Source organism: Botryllus schlosseri, chromosome 2 (genome assembly GCF_051294905.1).
Source record: "Botryllus schlosseri isolate E-star chromosome 2, Bs_hap1, whole genome shotgun sequence".
NCBI classification, from domain to species: Eukaryota; Metazoa; Chordata; class Ascidiacea; order Stolidobranchia; family Styelidae; genus Botryllus; species Botryllus schlosseri.
This window is the reverse complement of record NC_137237.1, coordinates 26,015,192-26,032,002: the sequence shown is the minus strand read 5'-3', so window position 1 is coordinate 26,032,002 and position 16,811 is coordinate 26,015,192. Positions and strand designations below refer to the sequence as shown.

Genomic DNA, 16,811 nt, shown 5'->3' with positions numbered 1-16,811 from the left:
TGATATAAATTATAAATATAACTCAAATATATATGATACTGGGAATTGAAAGTGAAATATAAATACTAATTATAAATGCGGAAAATTTATTTCATAGTTATGTCTTTAGTCCAGAAAGTGTCAAAGGTGGTATGCTAAAACAGCTGTAAAACTAACAAAAGTCAGATTCCACTTTTCCAGATTAGGATACGTCATGGACTGCTAGATTACGATATGATAGGGAAATGCTAGATTGCTAAACATCAGTTTGAAACGTTATGATGAGCCATGATGAAATGTTTCATATGGGCAAAGGGCGACAATGCGGTGAGAACGGAACCACGCCAACCCGCTACCTAAATTATATTCACCGAAACTTTCGTGAAATCATGCTGGTTACTCGGTATCCACTGAGCGCGGAGCGCGACGAAAATTCCGAGCTTTACTCAACTTTTATGAAAATTAAATGTTGGTAATCCTTGAAAACAGCTCCTAAATTCCTCAGGCTATCTTCCTGATTGGAGGATTAAACTACTTCTACTTGACAAACTGAAAATAGCGAAAAGTAAGTAAGTAGATCACAAAAATTATGAAGTAGAAGTAGAAGTAGCGAAACTCAGATCTACTTGAGTAAGTACCAGAAGTAGAGGAAAACTACTTGAGTACTTCGAAAAAGTAGAAGTACTTCGTTACTGACCACCTCTGCTATTACCTAATCTTCGTAAACTTATTCACAAAGTCCACATATACAAGGAATAATCTTTCACATTATTCCTGTTTGGAATACGACATTCGCATCACTATGAAATGCACTGCAAACATGTGGGGGGAAATTGATGTATTTATCAGATTTCCACGATAGCGTAGGTGGTGTAAATCACGCCGCCGGCACTTTCTAGTACCAAATTGTGATTTCACATCCATTCCAATTACGGTTGCATCCAAACCAAAAATTAGTTTAAAACAAAAATGTTTGAAACAAGGCCCTTGTTTAAAACGTGTTTTTTTTTCAAACAATGACGTCACGAATATTCAATTGTTATATCATAGTGGATTAAATTGACAAATTAAAATATTGGGTAAATATATATCCTTTGACGAAATGTGCCTCCAATCCCGGTCGTATACGGCCCAAAAATATCTTTAACCGGGACTGCATCGTCATGCAACATTTTTATGGCAGGCGGTCATCATTATCGGAACATTTATTCCTTACAAATGATCTATATCTACGTACTATAGCTGTTGAACCAATTATTTCGCGGGCTCCAACCATCCCATATCGTATACGTCCACTATATCGGGTGGTAATCGTCAGTAGGCTCATACAACTTGTTTTTGGAAAGTATTTAGACGAAAAGACAACTTAAAAAAAATTTGTTGTTTTGCAAAAGGCATTTGTTAAAAACACTGTTTTAATACATTTTTCAAACGAAGTGTTTTAAACAACCATTAGTTTTAAACGCAACCCAAATTCCAATGCTTGAAAAAAAGTCAAATACAACAATTGATATGGACATAAATGAAGTCAGGCATCCGGTTCTGTTTAAGTGTGTAACACCTTTTTGCGTCTTGGTATAACAGAATCCACTCTAGTTGCACATGGATATCTCTTTATCAATTTATGTATTACTGTCGTTTTCATCCATTATTATTTGATCAGATGCGAAAACAACATTTTTTATCAAAAAGTATCGTTTATCTGAATTGTCGATGATCGCTGATCATCTCACCTATTACTTCGATGCTACTGCGTTTTTAAATTACTGAGTTGAGAATTATCGCAATCAGTGTCGAAATATTCTGTACCGTGGAAATTTGTAGTAAGAGAAATATGATGTTCCGGAATAAATCAAACTCGTGTGGTAGTAAGCGAATTTATGCTAAGTATGCTGGACTGGATTTCAGTTGTATTATTATCTCGAGTGAGACATCCTGCGCCTAGAGGTTTGATAGGTGATGACGCCATTGAGCATGAATAAATAGAAGTGCTACATTGGCGGTGCTAGGTACTAGACATTGAGATAACACGGATAATATAAGTTTGTGGCAAACACGCCGCGCACCGATAGTGATTTTTTCTTCAAATGAAAATAGCTCTTTCCTAGATTAAATTTCGAAATAACTCAGTGACAATCCTCACAAGGTTAGTTGGGTGGAATATATTATTTAGAAGTTCAGAATTTAGCTATTAGCAGTCTAGAGTCTAGTGCACTGATCGTGTGGTCTATCGAACGTTGGTAAAGATTAGACAAGATTAGTTTGGCGGAATATTCTTGCTATTGTTTTAAAAATTGTGTTGGTTTAGCTAGTAACCTACCTTCCTGTACTGATCATTATAATAGTTAAAACAGCAGATTGACAAGTTTAAAATCACTATCTCGGAACGTGATTGAAACTTGGTAGAATAGCGTACTATGTATTTATTTCGGAAGTCAGGGATTTATTTAAGATTTATTTTAAACTACAGCCCAAAGTATTCTTTGATTAGCTGAACTTTTATTTGCAAATCTTGTATGTCAAATATCAAGGTATAGCCGCAGATTTTCCCTGTGTCATTATTTAAAATCACCTGAGTCGTTAGATAATGTCACTAATTGATCTTGCATTTGTTTAGTCGGCGCATACAGAATCTGCATTCTCATGGCCTATAGCAGTGGTTCTCAACCGGGGGTTCACGAAGCATTTTCAGAGGGCCTGCGAAACATGTATATCTGCTTAATGAATGATGACCTAATCTGTAAATTTCTAAATCAAGAAAATCACGAAGCAGTTTCGCTGCATAACTGCTGAAAATTCAGGACACGCCTCAAGAGAATGGCTGTCTGAGAAGCAATATCGTACTGTGCCAACTCATTTTAATTTCCAAATTGCGAATAGCTCACTGATACGAACATCTTTCTGATTAAAGGTGTTTTGGTATGATAAAATGTTGGAGTATAGTATGGTCAATCAGGGTGGTTTCGAAATGTTTGCAAAGCATTGTGGATTTGAATTTGTCAGTCTCAGCAAATTAATGAACAGTCGTTTGAAATACAAATTTCTGAAGTTGTTTTACCTACTCTGTCCAGAATAACTTCAAAATGAGCTACTGGATAGAAATGACTAGGCTTGACGTGATGTATTCATTAACAAATCTGTTTCTCCATTTTTGTGCCATATGTGTTGCGATCATACTCAAAGATGTCGTCGGAAGCGTTACGCGTTATTATTACATTCGTCTCCGCCTATCTTTGTGGAAATGGATATTAGGCCCTCGTTCATATTGTATCGAATGGATTTTCACGGCACTAACCACATATTTCAGAAATGCAGCAACATAATTCGTTTCAAAATAATGATAGTCTGCCTAGTTTCTACATGTAGTATGATATTATTACAAAAAGGGTCATTATGTTGCCGTTTATAACAAGCTTACCGTTACTATTTGCCCAAGATAGATATCGTTGCACGATAATTGAACTGAATTTGAACTAAATCTTGATGGGGTCCACGGTGGTCCGTGATGCTCCAAAAGGGGTCCGCGACGAAAAATAAGGTGGAGCACCACTGATCTGTAGCATGATTTAAGTAATTCATTCATATTCTCGATCTGGGACAGCATAGTGCGATTAATGCTACAAGTCTTACGAACTTCTTTTTAACAATATTGATGCCATAAGTCGGAAGTTCTCGGTATTACATTCGGAAGATCATCCAACTAAACTTCATAACATTTACGTATCATGCATGTATGAAGATCACTGAATCACTGCGACATTATGTTTCGTCTTATACTGGTTTTTCAAATATTTCGGGGATCCCTCGTAAGAGCGATGTAGGTTTAATGTTGATACGTTTAGCATAGGTATCGACCAATCTGTGTGGTCTTTTCCACGTAGCATTGTAGGCAAATAGGTATTCAACTATTCATGCATCGCATGAAGATGGATTAAATATGTTAGGGACTCCCCATGTCATACAGTGACCTTGATTTCCACAGCAATCGACTCTGGACTAGAAGCCGAATTTTTGAGGATTTGTTTAGCACTTCATCGTCGTGCAAAAAGCATGTCTCATAAGAACGAAATTCATAGTCTACCGCGCCCTGAGTCGACAGTTCAGGAATCGGAGGTATTCATTAAAACTTCCTGAAACAGTGGTTCTCAAACTGGGGGCCCGCCCCCCTTGGGGGCGTGAAAGCGTCTGAATGGGGCGTGAAGCTGCGGCCAACTGAGAACTTTTTCACGTTCCGTGCGATTTACCTCCAATTCATAGTTTTTGCCGTGTGCTTAGTCCAAATATCTTGTTTCAGAATTCTCTCATCAACAGTCATAACCTCCCATGCCATCAAACTATCCGTTGGGATAGCCAGCATCCTGGTTGCATTTTATGATGGGGATAAGAGGGGGGGAATTTTCCACTATCATTAAGGAGGTGCGTGGCTAAACAAATTGACAACAACTGTCTAAAACCAAACTATATTCAAATTTCCTATCTTCCCAATTGAAAATTTGTCATTGTCACTCCAGTGCTCCAATAGCGGTACGAGATGCTTCCCGGCTACGCATACCTTTTGTATCGAGCATTCTTATTCAATACGTCCCTATTGGACAATTTATGGCAGTGTATCGATGATTGATACGTGTGGGGACTTCTAATAGCGGGTTAAAGGACAATGGTATCCGGTATCTATATGCGGATTCATGTAAATGCACCCTAAGGCGTGGATGTGAATCTGTGGAAGATTTCCTCCTAAAATGCCCCAGAGATACTCCAATAATAGACCATATATAATTTATTCCGCCAGGAATCATGGCGTTAACATTGCACTATCAGACCCACTCACTAAAACTTTTACTGTAACACATATTGTAGAATTTGAACTCCCGTCCAATTGGATAATTTTAAAAGACTGACTCCAACGAATCTTTTTGCTCTGGTGCATATGGGTCGATACGCTTTTCCTTCGTCCTTCACTGGATATTTTTCTTGGCTTATTTCTAAAGACGCCTTAGGAACGGCGACGTAGCGTATGAGGAGCTTTGATACAATTCCCACGTTTCGAAAAGGTCCAGTGACGAATATCGAACCGGGGTCTGTAGCGTCGGTAGCGGTAGATTTACCAGCCGACCGCGCTGACCCCCCGACAATGTCAGAATGAATTATTTAAAACAGACTACACACACAAGAATGTTATCAGTTAATGAGCGGTTTACAAATGATAAACGAATTCTCTGCTGGCTGGTTTGACGACAAGTTGTGTTGCGGCAATTGAGGGCTGCCCATAGATTAAAGACTTCCATGCAGTGGAGTAGGAGCATATGCTGCCGTTCATGCCTTTCGTTTAAAATGCCGCCCACAACTTTGAAATAATTGCAATCTTTTCAATTTTATTTACTGGAAATCTTGTTGTGTCGACTAAAAGTAATAAAAAAGATCATTACCTCACATTTGCCCCCCCCCCTCTCTCCAGCAGCCTGTCGCCCATGGCGAAGAGTTATAAGCATCAAGTGGTGCTATGAAAATTTAGATATATCATGTTCAACGGTCATTCGATTTATGTGAGACCTGCAGATTTGGCAGTTATGGACAAATAATGCTTCGTATGTCCTAATAGAATATCTCATCACCAAACATTAACGTATCTTCCCTCGCCTTGAGACCCTCGCAATTCACGTGAACATCCGTTGATTCAAATCATCCGTTTACTTGGCACAGTGGTTCTCAGCCTTTTTGTCTTCGCGGACCCCTTTCGGACCGATGCGGACCCCCGCGGACCCCACGAAGTTTTAGTTCAAATTTAGCTCAATTATCGTGCAATCGTCATCTGTCTCGTGCAAATGATAACTGAAGGATTAGTGATAAACAGCAACAAAATTACTTTTCTTGAAAATAAGATCATAGTGTTCATGTAGAAATTAGGTTGACTTCTATTATTTCAAAGCGAATTCTGCAACTGCATTTCTTGTATTACGTGGTCGTGTCTTGAAAATCCACTTTTTCGGTTATATATCAACGAGTGCCGAAAATCCATTTCCACACATAGCCTAAAGGTGGTGTCGAATGTAATAATATCGCGTAACGCTTCCGACGACACATTTGGGTATGATCGCAATAAATATGACACCAACATTGACAAACAAATATTTTTAAGGAACATATAACATTATATGTTCCTTAAAAATATTTGTTGCCTGGTCAATTCGATCTAGCAGCTTATCTTGAAGTTATTATGGATAAAATGTTTATATATATGACAGAACAAAATGGAATTTTGTAAACATTTCGGAGTCATCGTGATTGGCCTTACTCATCCAACTTTTTTCTCCACAATCTCAAACAAAACACCTCTAAACCGAAAACGTGTTTGTATCAGTAGGCTACTGACAATTTAGCAATTCAAATGAGTCTTCACAGCAGGATACTTCATCTCAGAAGGCCATTCTGTTGATGTGAGCTCTGGAGTTTTACTAGTAATGAAGCGAAACTGCCTCGTGATTTTCTGAATTAAAAAATACAAATTACGTTTCCAGCTATTTCGAGGCTTCGCGGTCCCCTGAAAATGCTTCGCGGACCCACGGTTGAGAACCACTGGCTTAGTAGATACGAGCATTGATGAAATTGTTCGTGCGGCACTTCGCCTCACTTAACTGTCGGCAACTCGTACAGATGCGGTCTTTGGAATCAAACAGGCCATAAGAAAACACATGTTTACGTCAATAAAAGTCCCATCTTTTCTTGGATTCCGCAAGCGTCGATATATACGGGATTCTCGTTATGCGGTATTGTTGTTTACGGAAAGAGATTGACTGATCCAACAGCAATTTGTGGCAATTTCGGAACACAATCTACCTTCTTTACACTTCACGGCTGCCAACATGAAGCAACGAATATTGAAACGCTGCTATGCTAATTATTTTGACGCTGAAATTACAATATTTCTGAAGAGTTATTTCGTAGATTTTTACGTCCTTGCTAGTGGTAGATTGAGTCGTAGTTAACCTTTTGCCCGCTGTGACACAGTCTTATCCTCCATAACGGTGGCGATCTCACAATCGTAAACAATGTCGAAGCGTTCATGATGAATACTGGTTATGTTACATTCCTTATCCCGCAAAGCACGAACAAAAATTATCACGACGTGTAATGCAACCGGCACTGCCACCAATGTTATCGGTATGTTATTGGACGCCATAGTGCTGGTGTTTGACATCACGTGATTTTTATTTTTCATGGTTAAGTTTCGAAGGCAATATCTGAAGGCAAATCATGTATTGTTGTGTGAGGATCGAGGCATTTGACTGTACGCAACTGATAGCGTAGGTCAGACAGATGAGATGAATGAATCTTTGGGGTATATAAATTTCGACTCCACAAATAACATCATGTCACATGTTGACAAACGAATATTCACCAGACTAGGGAAGTTGTTCGGAAACACTTCATGCCATAAGATATTAACCGATGCAGTAAAATGGGAGTTACGGCGTATTTATCATATCATGTCAAGTTAGAAAGTGATCTGACTCGATATTTTGCCGTAGCTCTGCGATCACCTTACTGGCGTCTGATCACCCCATTAAGTCTCGTTATCAAGGAAATACGGCGTCTACAATCAAGCTATTGCACTTTTGTCTATAGTGTTAAGTTCTGTGGAGATCAATTTTCGCTTGTATATAGCTCAGCACTGTCTCGGTCTCTCGAATTTCAGTTTGATCGAATGAACATGACGCGTGGAACTTCCTCGCTCAGTTTCGAATCTTCTCTGGCACCACAACAACTATATTCACAGGACTTACATATGAGGTCATTCTTTTATATGTATAGCTGATTTTGGCCAATCTAATACTGGATCCTTCAGCCACTCTCCAACAAATTTAAATAGGTGGAAAAGATACCGTGACTGCGGTCTAACAAGATCTGCAAATGGTTTGCAAGCATTGTTATCTTCAGTCTGATTTGGTCGATCAGTCTGAAATCAATCACCTTTTTAGGACTGCTGTCGCTAATATTCAGTCACGTTACTCACTTTCTATGGTGAATAATATAGCATAAACGACTGTTTATTCAACAATAGCGTAAATTATCGATGCTACGGAATCTTTTGAAGTCCTGCAGTGCTGCAATACACGGTGATACCAAGGCAAGACTTTCACTTCATCAATGAATCGATAGGCCACTCCATGGGGCATCATGAGCCATACCGGACTTGACCTATGTCGGAAATATAAATATAACCGGCAGCGCAAGAGCCAAAGACCCATTTCTGATGAAACGCGGTTGGACCTTGGTTATGGCGACGAGGGCTCAGCATAGTGTGTGTATATCGAATTTATGTCCGAAGGTCTTCCCTTTGCTGTTATCTACAGTTTCTCGCTGACAATGTCACTATAGGTTTAAATGCCCTATCGTGATCCTGTCACAACTTGCTAATTAAGACCTATCAGATAGTGAGCTAGGTTTTATCTCACAAAGACCAGTTATTCCCACCCAGTATCTGCATTGCCGATAAGCTCATAACATCTTCCAAGTTCAGGAGCAATTTCGCACCCTAGGACCCAAGTATCTCTTATTGTTGCTATAGTTCTTTTTGATATTCATGGTGTTTCGACTATATATTGGTCATTTTACACCAGGACGATATTCATCGTTGTGATTCCGTATTAACCCACTTGCAGCAAGGCACATTTCTATGCTTTTATAATACATCGCTTACGCGGATGACATGACGAGGACGTGCCCGGATGAACCTCCGGCACATGGGTAGGAAGTCGACCTCGGTCGGACACGAACTTGTAGGTAGACCATTGTGGTTGCAACTGTGGAACGTACCACTACACTATTTTGCCACAAATATATTTTGTGATTTCTTCAAGAATGACTAACTCTGCCTCTGTTCGGTAATATAAGCTAATAATGTCGATCGTAAGGGCTGTCTCTGATTAAACCACCTAGCGGTGACGGAGGCGAGCCATAATATTATATACAACATGAACAGTGTTTTTTTCAATCAGCATTCGGGGGAATCAGTAACAATTTTGACAATACTAGATTTGTCTTAATTTTGATTTCGCGTTCTGCCCTTGTTGCCGCATCGAGAGATTAGTTGTTGCAATTTATGGAATACATCAAGAATACTTCAAAGATTCTGATTATTTACAAAAAAAAACAGTCACAAACGCAACTCTGAAATATCGAGTGTCGCATCATCGCTGGTAACGCAATCACACCAATGGATTGTGGGTACGTGGGTCGTCACAATCACCATAATTAGTGTTCCAACCTTAACGCCAATATAGTTTAGAGTCGTATTGAAATAGACTTCACTCGCCGAGCTTTATTCAAGGTTGACCTATCATCTTTCAGCTGGTTGCTTGGGCATGGCATCGGACTTAACAATCATTGAAAATACCGTTTTCAATAGGTCCTTGGGTTACGGATACAGTGAGAAATAAGTTACGGCGCAAGTGTATTGTCGGTTAATTAGCGACTCCGAGTGATCCCCGACATGCAATGCAGATACTATAAATCTGATTGCAGTAAAAAAAGCCTACGCTACAATAATGGAAAAACTTTTTACCCGGCTTGATCGAACATCAAACTCCCTATTGGTAGCTTTCCTGGTCAATTGTATTGGTTGCCGTTTTTGTTTCCCGTTTTTGTTTCCCATCCTCATACTGGATCGCAACAAATATTGATTCATTGGTAGCTAGTCTGCTAGTGTGCATCTTGACCATCTCGTGTCTTCTTTATATGAGGAACATATTGAAATATATGGTGTAGAGAACGATTTTGAACAGTTTTAGGATACGTCTGCGTGTATTCTGTACAGCTGGACTCGGCGATGCCGGCTTCGCTCCAGAGGCGACCGGATTATACGACGATCGCACTAAAACATTGCAATAATAAGAATGGCATGATATTCATAAGAATTACAATACGACTTTAACAACAACAAGCATTCGCGTAGTGTCACCTCCTAGACGACATCACGCCTTCTTGAAGATTTTGCCATGCTCGCGGGTGCGGCATCAAGTTAAACAAACAGAACTATTCCAAATGTACAACGTCCAAACTTTTCTCTGAGGGAATTCCGGAAGTACTTGACTCCAATGAATTTCTACGCACTTTGGTGTCTTCCTCTCTTGACATGATTTCATCATTAGGCTTCCTAAACCGAGCTCGATATCGCAACAAAGGGCAAATCATTTCTTTTTCGCTTGTCTTCCAGGAATATTGGTGTAGCAACTGAAATCCCAATGAGTAGAAATGTAACTTTTACTTTGTTTATTTCCAATTCATGGAACGTCACAACTGAATATTGCGTTCTATGTTCTTGCACTTATCAGAAGAATGTATCCGCTTGCAATATAAAACAGTAGCCAACTAATATTCGTACTTAGTAGCCTGCGGTACGTATATTTTCAGCATCTAATCTACTTACTATGGTATATTCAGCAGTTACAGGTTAACATTGTCGCATTGAGCTATTTTTTGACATTATGCAGCCAGTCCCAGATTATGTTCAAAAGTCAAACTCTGCTATTTATCGTCTCAATTCACCTATATGCCACAGGTCGAAGATAAGTGGTTGTATTGCAGACGACATAGTCAGGCGTACCATGTTGTCAAAACAAATTTTAATGCTGCGTGTAACATACGGCCTAGGCTTACTCAAGATTGCGCGGTCCCGGTGCCTGACCTAGATCATGGAGTATATGCTGTGTAGAGTGAGCGATTGAACATAGGGGAAACTTCTATTGCAGCGTATTCGGGTAAAGTATTATATATATAAGATCTTGTAGTGATATTTCCTTATTGAATGCAGTAAAGGCACAGTAAATATCTACAAATGTTTTGACATGATCCTATTCGCAGGCATTTCCGGAATAATAAATTCCGATTCCAATGAAATGATATGCTGATCTGTATAATATATAAAAAAAATTATGAATTCTGGAATATCAGGCAGAGAGTTGCAGGGAAATACCACGTAGAAGTATGAAACTAATGTAAAAGTAAATTTCATGAAACATTCAAATGCTGTTTAAACACCGATGGCCCACAATACTGCGTTAGTCGGGTAACTTTACGGTCCGTGTAAGGATGGTCAAGAATTACATCGCTAGAATTCCTCATTTTTATGATACATCAACGATTTGCTCCTGATAGAAGCAAACCTTATTTCTTTAAACGACGGTTTTGATTTTTTCAAATGCACTTATTTGGTCATTTGGTACGTGTACCATGTGATATATTATAATTTTACAACCCTGGCGGATTAGCCAACTGATACTGTCGGATTTCTATATTTTTCAAGGCTATACCTATGTTACATTATATAGCGTAAGATATACTATCGAAGTGTATGCCGTCAAGGAACATTTCATAAACTTGCGATAATTTGGAGCCCGACTAAACGAGAAAATGGCCAGATTCTCAAAGGAAGAAGTCAATATATTTGGCTCTCTTCATGGAGCAAACTTGGAGAAATTCTTGAAGGAAGATGCCGAAACTTTTTTTGAAAATAGTGAGTTTTCTTCTATTGTTTCTTTCAATCCATACTTTGAAATCTCGAATCGCAGATTCGTAGTATCCCATACGCTATATAAACTCTAGTCATTGTCCTTATTCGGAATCGAAATCCGGAACGCAATGTGACAGGCTGATTGGAGACCAGCTGTTACCCAATTCAAAGCCATTGAATGCAACCAGTGGCGAGGAATGAGGTTGGTGCAGTGCATTGCAGCAGTATTATTCATATATGATTTTAGGCGGACATATGTGTGCGGTTGTTTGGCTATACGGGAATGTGAATTGCGTTAATCCTGGTCAGCAGCAATATAGTAAATGCGGATCTCTTCACTGAACCATTACTTTGTAGAGACTGTCTTTGATTTAAATATCAATAAATGATGTATCTGGGGAATTTTCTGTGTGGCATTGGCTATCACTGATCTGGACATCCAATTCGTCCTAGAGAAAACTATAACCCAATAACGAATTTGCTAACTTCAATGCTGTGCGTCTTTCCTTGCTGAGGAATCTCGTCGCCCGTCCATGCATCACCTATATCGTAGAAAATATAGTTATATGTTTATATAGTTTTTTTATTACATAAATAAAATTTGACAATACAATTGTTGACGAAATCTTGGTTTGCGAACATCCAACTTCGAATGGTATGAATTTTGGTAAATTATAAAATGTCGAGGAATTTAAGTTGTTTGCAAGTTTCGTTATGTGAAATCCTCATCATGACCCTAGGGCAAGGCGTTGGTAAGTGATCCTATATACTCGTATAAAATTGTCGTCAATCGTTTAATATTGTCGGGTCACCTTCATACAATCTATTACTGAGAAAGTTTATAGGCTAACCGTAATATGTTTACTTAACACCCCGCGTAATTTTTGTAACGCGTGCTTCAGCGACCGAGTGAATTGAAGTTATGCCGAAGGATACATCCATTCGCCAATCACATCCAAATCGTAAATTATTCTCTACAGACGCGTAAATGCTAGTACGGTGTGAATATGTTGAAAATTTCAGTTTCGGTTGACCAATGGTATATTCCCATCATCACCATTTTCGTAAAAAAAACTAATCCCATAAACTTGAAATCCAAGTGCGAGCGGTTAATAACTAGAAGGTCAGTAATGTGGATCTGTAAACTCATCATAATTTTGCGGAAGTAAACTATATATATGTAAATCTGCGTTTGTGATAAGGTAGTTTGTTTCTGTCTAACAACGATGTTCATATCCTCGGGCAATGTTCGTAACTGCTTTATGTTGAAAACTGTGAACGGAGATATGAAATTGTATACATGAGGAATGATGCCCAAAACTGATAGAGGAATAGCAAAACGATTTATTCACTGTTAGTGACTTGTGGAAATATAAAGGTTGGTCTTTGACGCCGCTCGGCAAAACGCGTTGTACCAACTAAATTGATCAATAAGAATTAAAATAATTACCGAGTATGGGGAGTATGATCAATGCATATACGTGTATCGCAGTCAAGCTTGAGTCTTTTCAATAATAATTTGTCACTGCTCAAGAGATAAGATCAGTCGCCTAACGAAAATGGCAATTCCGAACTAGCCCGGGGTAATTAGACACGTTCGCACTCAGGGTTCGTACGGGAAAGCGAATATCAAACGAAAGGATGTTTTGCGAAGTGACGAAGGAAATTGTACAATTTATACTATATCAGTTAGTATACGATGTCGGTTCATGTAGGCAGTGTAAGTTAGACGGTGAAGATGTCACGGTGTTCATTATATATGAGCTCACTTGCACTCTAACAGCGATTTAACGTTAGCTAGAGTTCTTGGACAGATCTCAGGACATACTTTACCGCATGAATGCTTTTTTATTTGCTGTCCGCAGCTCATCCCAAATACAGATCTCAATTACTAGGACGTTGTCAAGCCATCTTCACCAGTCGCCAAGTTTTCTATGTGTGGGGTCAGAAACCTCGAAAACACAAAAAACCGCTTTCGTCTACCTCCCTTCAAGAAAGCACTGGGGTGCTGCAAATTCTGTCTGATCTGTACCGGTCATGAACAACCTAAATTTCAGTTGCTTTGCACTAACATTCACGAAATTAAAAATTACAGAGCAAGTGACTCGAAATATTATTTACTGGTTAGCACATGACATCACATCGAATTTTTATCATGCCAGAATCCATTTGCGAAGGAATTTTGAATGTGGAAATATCTGAAAATGAGGCACCGATTTCCTTTAGTTAGGCTACATTGCATTCTTCCTTCATCAAGTCTTCTCCGGGATTTTGTCGTAAAGACGCTGTAAGAACAGCGATAAATAAAAGGATGGCCCAGATAAACCTTCGATGCCTCGAACGCCAGATATGTGTAACATGCGTGATATCAATTTATTGCAGAATTGTAACATTAGAAAGGATTGAAAAATATCTTCTATTGCATGTGTATTGTATAATTCATCGTCGTGATTAGCCATTTGCTCCCTCTTGTGGTGATGCGCAATGGAAATTGTCAGCGGAAGAAATTTTGATCAGGAGATGACAAATTTTGACTCGGTAAAATCTGAGGGAGGTGAGTTTGGATGAATTCAACTGGGTAGCCTAATAACACTGAATGCTTGCTTCATGTACTTGATCTGTTTAAACCTGTCACGTTGTTTGATGACAGGCTATTAATATGAATTACAATTTATGGTCTTTCCGTCTTCTTGCAAAATAAATCACATCTTTAGCGGACAAATTACTCCGAAATGGTCTAGCTAGAGTGCTAGACGAAGAGAAATCCTCCTCCCTGTAGAATACCAGCATGACGGGTCTCTTGTTTTTGTCAACCTCGTTTTATCGACTGCAACGGCAATTTCGATCATTGACGAATCTCAGCTATCCTTGGAATTACTATTGTTGTTTGTGGTATTCATGGTGTTCGATGACTACTGTATGGTCATTTACATTAGGCCGATATTCTTTATTTTCGATTGTCTATCCGCCGACAATTCTAGGCTTTTTGTAAGACACCGCTTAGGTGGCGTGGCGAGGAGCGGCCTTGATAAACTTCCATCATTTAGGCAGGAACTCTGGAGTTGACCCCGATAGGACTCGCACCCACAACCCATTGGTATTGTAGGCGTAGATTATACCTCGACACTATCTCGCCACACTTAGGATTACCGTTAATCGTCACGCTAATAAAGAGGTATGTATATATGCTGCAATGTACAATTGCCGATCGCATGAAGAAACTTTACCTTGAGAGTTCTCATAGCTGACATGTACAAATAAAATTTATGACGTTATCGTATTCGTCTCATATACTCGGGGAAGAAGGATTCTCATATCATATATTAATGGGGAGAAATGAACGGATAACTTTTATGGTCGAGACACGGAGAACAATATAGTATATCAAACGTTTATATGGTTAAATTGCCCTACTTTCCTCCATATTATGTAGGTTATTTGAGATATGAAATATTCCAAGAAAATATCATGATCAGAATGTCGATACGGACTATTTTACCTGCAACATTATTAAGCGAGTGAAGTGATTTGCTGGAATGCGACTATTGTGCTGTGTGACCAGTTCATCGTATCAAAATTCCTATGAAGTTTATCTCCACGTAACGGTTTGTGTACTAAAGCATGTGGGGAAATGCAAATATGTGAATTGTGACCAATAATTCGCACGCCGACGTTTGACGACCTCCCAAATAAATAGACCTTCCCACTTCTGAAAATTTGCGATTTTTTAATATTCATACTACGCTTCATAATGCAATATAGTAACTCTTTAAAGCTCTTGGAAATCTGTGATACTGAAGCTCATATTTCCCTTATATTGTGGGCCGTAGATTTATTTGTAATACAACAAGACCGCAAATGCTTTCGATCACGGCTCTACTTTTATCGGGTAGGAGTAGGCAACGATTGTGCATTCGAATCACAATAATGTCTTCTGTAAAATGCGTTCTTACGCATGGAGGATTGAAACGGCACAATGTTCTGGGGGGGGGTTGTTTGTTGTATTCATGGTGTTTGTCGACTACACTGATTGTCATTCACACCAAGCCGATAACCTACATTTTTATTCCATATCTGCCGACTTGTATCTCGACTCACTTCTAGGCTTTTTGTAAGATACATGACGAGGAGGAGCCTAGATAAACTTCCAACACATATATAGGAAATTCCGCTACAATGCTCTTACCATGTGATAGTGTGGATCGGGGGCTCTGAACCGCTGGTCCGCAGACTGGTGTCGGTCTGTGGCAAGTTTCGGGCCGGTCCGCCAAATATTTTAGAATTTTATATCTCAAATCCAATATGCAAAACATTGGATGCTTGTCCATCCATTAGAGAAATGAAACATCAAATTTATTCAGAAGTTTGGAACGTATATTTTCTGCATGGTGTCGTATAGTAGAATGTTAATAGTTTAATTGTGGGCGTACGTCACAATATCGCGAGTATTTGTTTGAAAGCAGTCTAGAACTCGTTTCGGACAAGTTATATGTGAAAGCTGTCGGAACCTTCAAACAAACTTTGTTAATATTCGACAGTACAATTTAAAGCGACACGTTGGCAGTGCAATAGAGTCTATAGCAAACAGTATAGATGTATTCCTTTCGAAGGATGCCAAGCGATCACAATCAGATGTGTGGTTTTTAACAGGTCTTGGCGAGCTTTGCCTTGCAAAAACATTAAAAGGATCACGAATAAATATCTAATATCCAAAAGCAGCACTAAATGAAGTTACCAACACTGCACTTGAGTTGGATACATTTTTCGTTCTAAAATTGTAGGTTAATTTTCACCGGTCTGCAACGTTTATTGTGAGGTTTTACCAATCCGTGAGGTCAAAAAGGTTTAGAACTACAAGTGTAGATCACATACGTTACATATATTTGTATTAGGACAAAAGCGATTCGGATGAACTTCAACGCGAAATTGTAAAAATCCTCGATTATTCCAGCATATATTTCACAACGGCCCAGCTACGTTTCATTCACAATTTGGTCGACACTAAACAAGTAAACATATTTCTATCATGGTTTTCATTTACACGCAACTGAAGCATTCGAAACATAGTATCGCTATGTCCATATTAGTGTGATATGTAATATAATGAGATGATATAACCGTTCTACGGCAGTCCTACGATTTCACTAAAGACTATATACAGCCTAGACCAGGGGTGTCAAACTCAAACTGTGTCGCGGGCCGGATTCAATCCTTCAAATTGCCTGAGGGCTGGACCAGTCAACTGATTCCAAAATGTTACTTCGAGCCCTTGCTTTTAACTTGAATACTTTAATATCAACCATATAGATAGCATATAGTTGAT

General features: G+C 39.0%; 1 protein-coding gene across 7 annotated transcripts in view; it reads left to right on the top strand.

Moving 5' to 3' along the window:
- Positions 1-16,811, top strand: part of LOC145456990 (uncharacterized) — a 66,051-nt gene that overhangs the window by 10,828 nt on the left and 38,412 nt on the right. For 3 of the 7 annotated variants that reach the window (XM_080335157.1, XM_080335191.1, XM_080335145.1), the window contains exon 1: positions 11,261-11,491. The exons of 1 other annotated variant lie outside the window; for it this stretch is intronic. In XM_080335157.1, coding sequence (XP_080191283.1) covers positions 11,389-11,491 — 103 coding nt within the window. In that variant the 5' untranslated portion in view covers positions 11,261-11,388. Of the gene's footprint in view, positions 1-11,260; positions 11,492-13,786; positions 14,043-16,811 lie in introns of those variants that run through there. 3 more of the 7 variants (XM_080335148.1, XM_080335186.1, XM_080335181.1) reach the window with 2 other exon arrangements.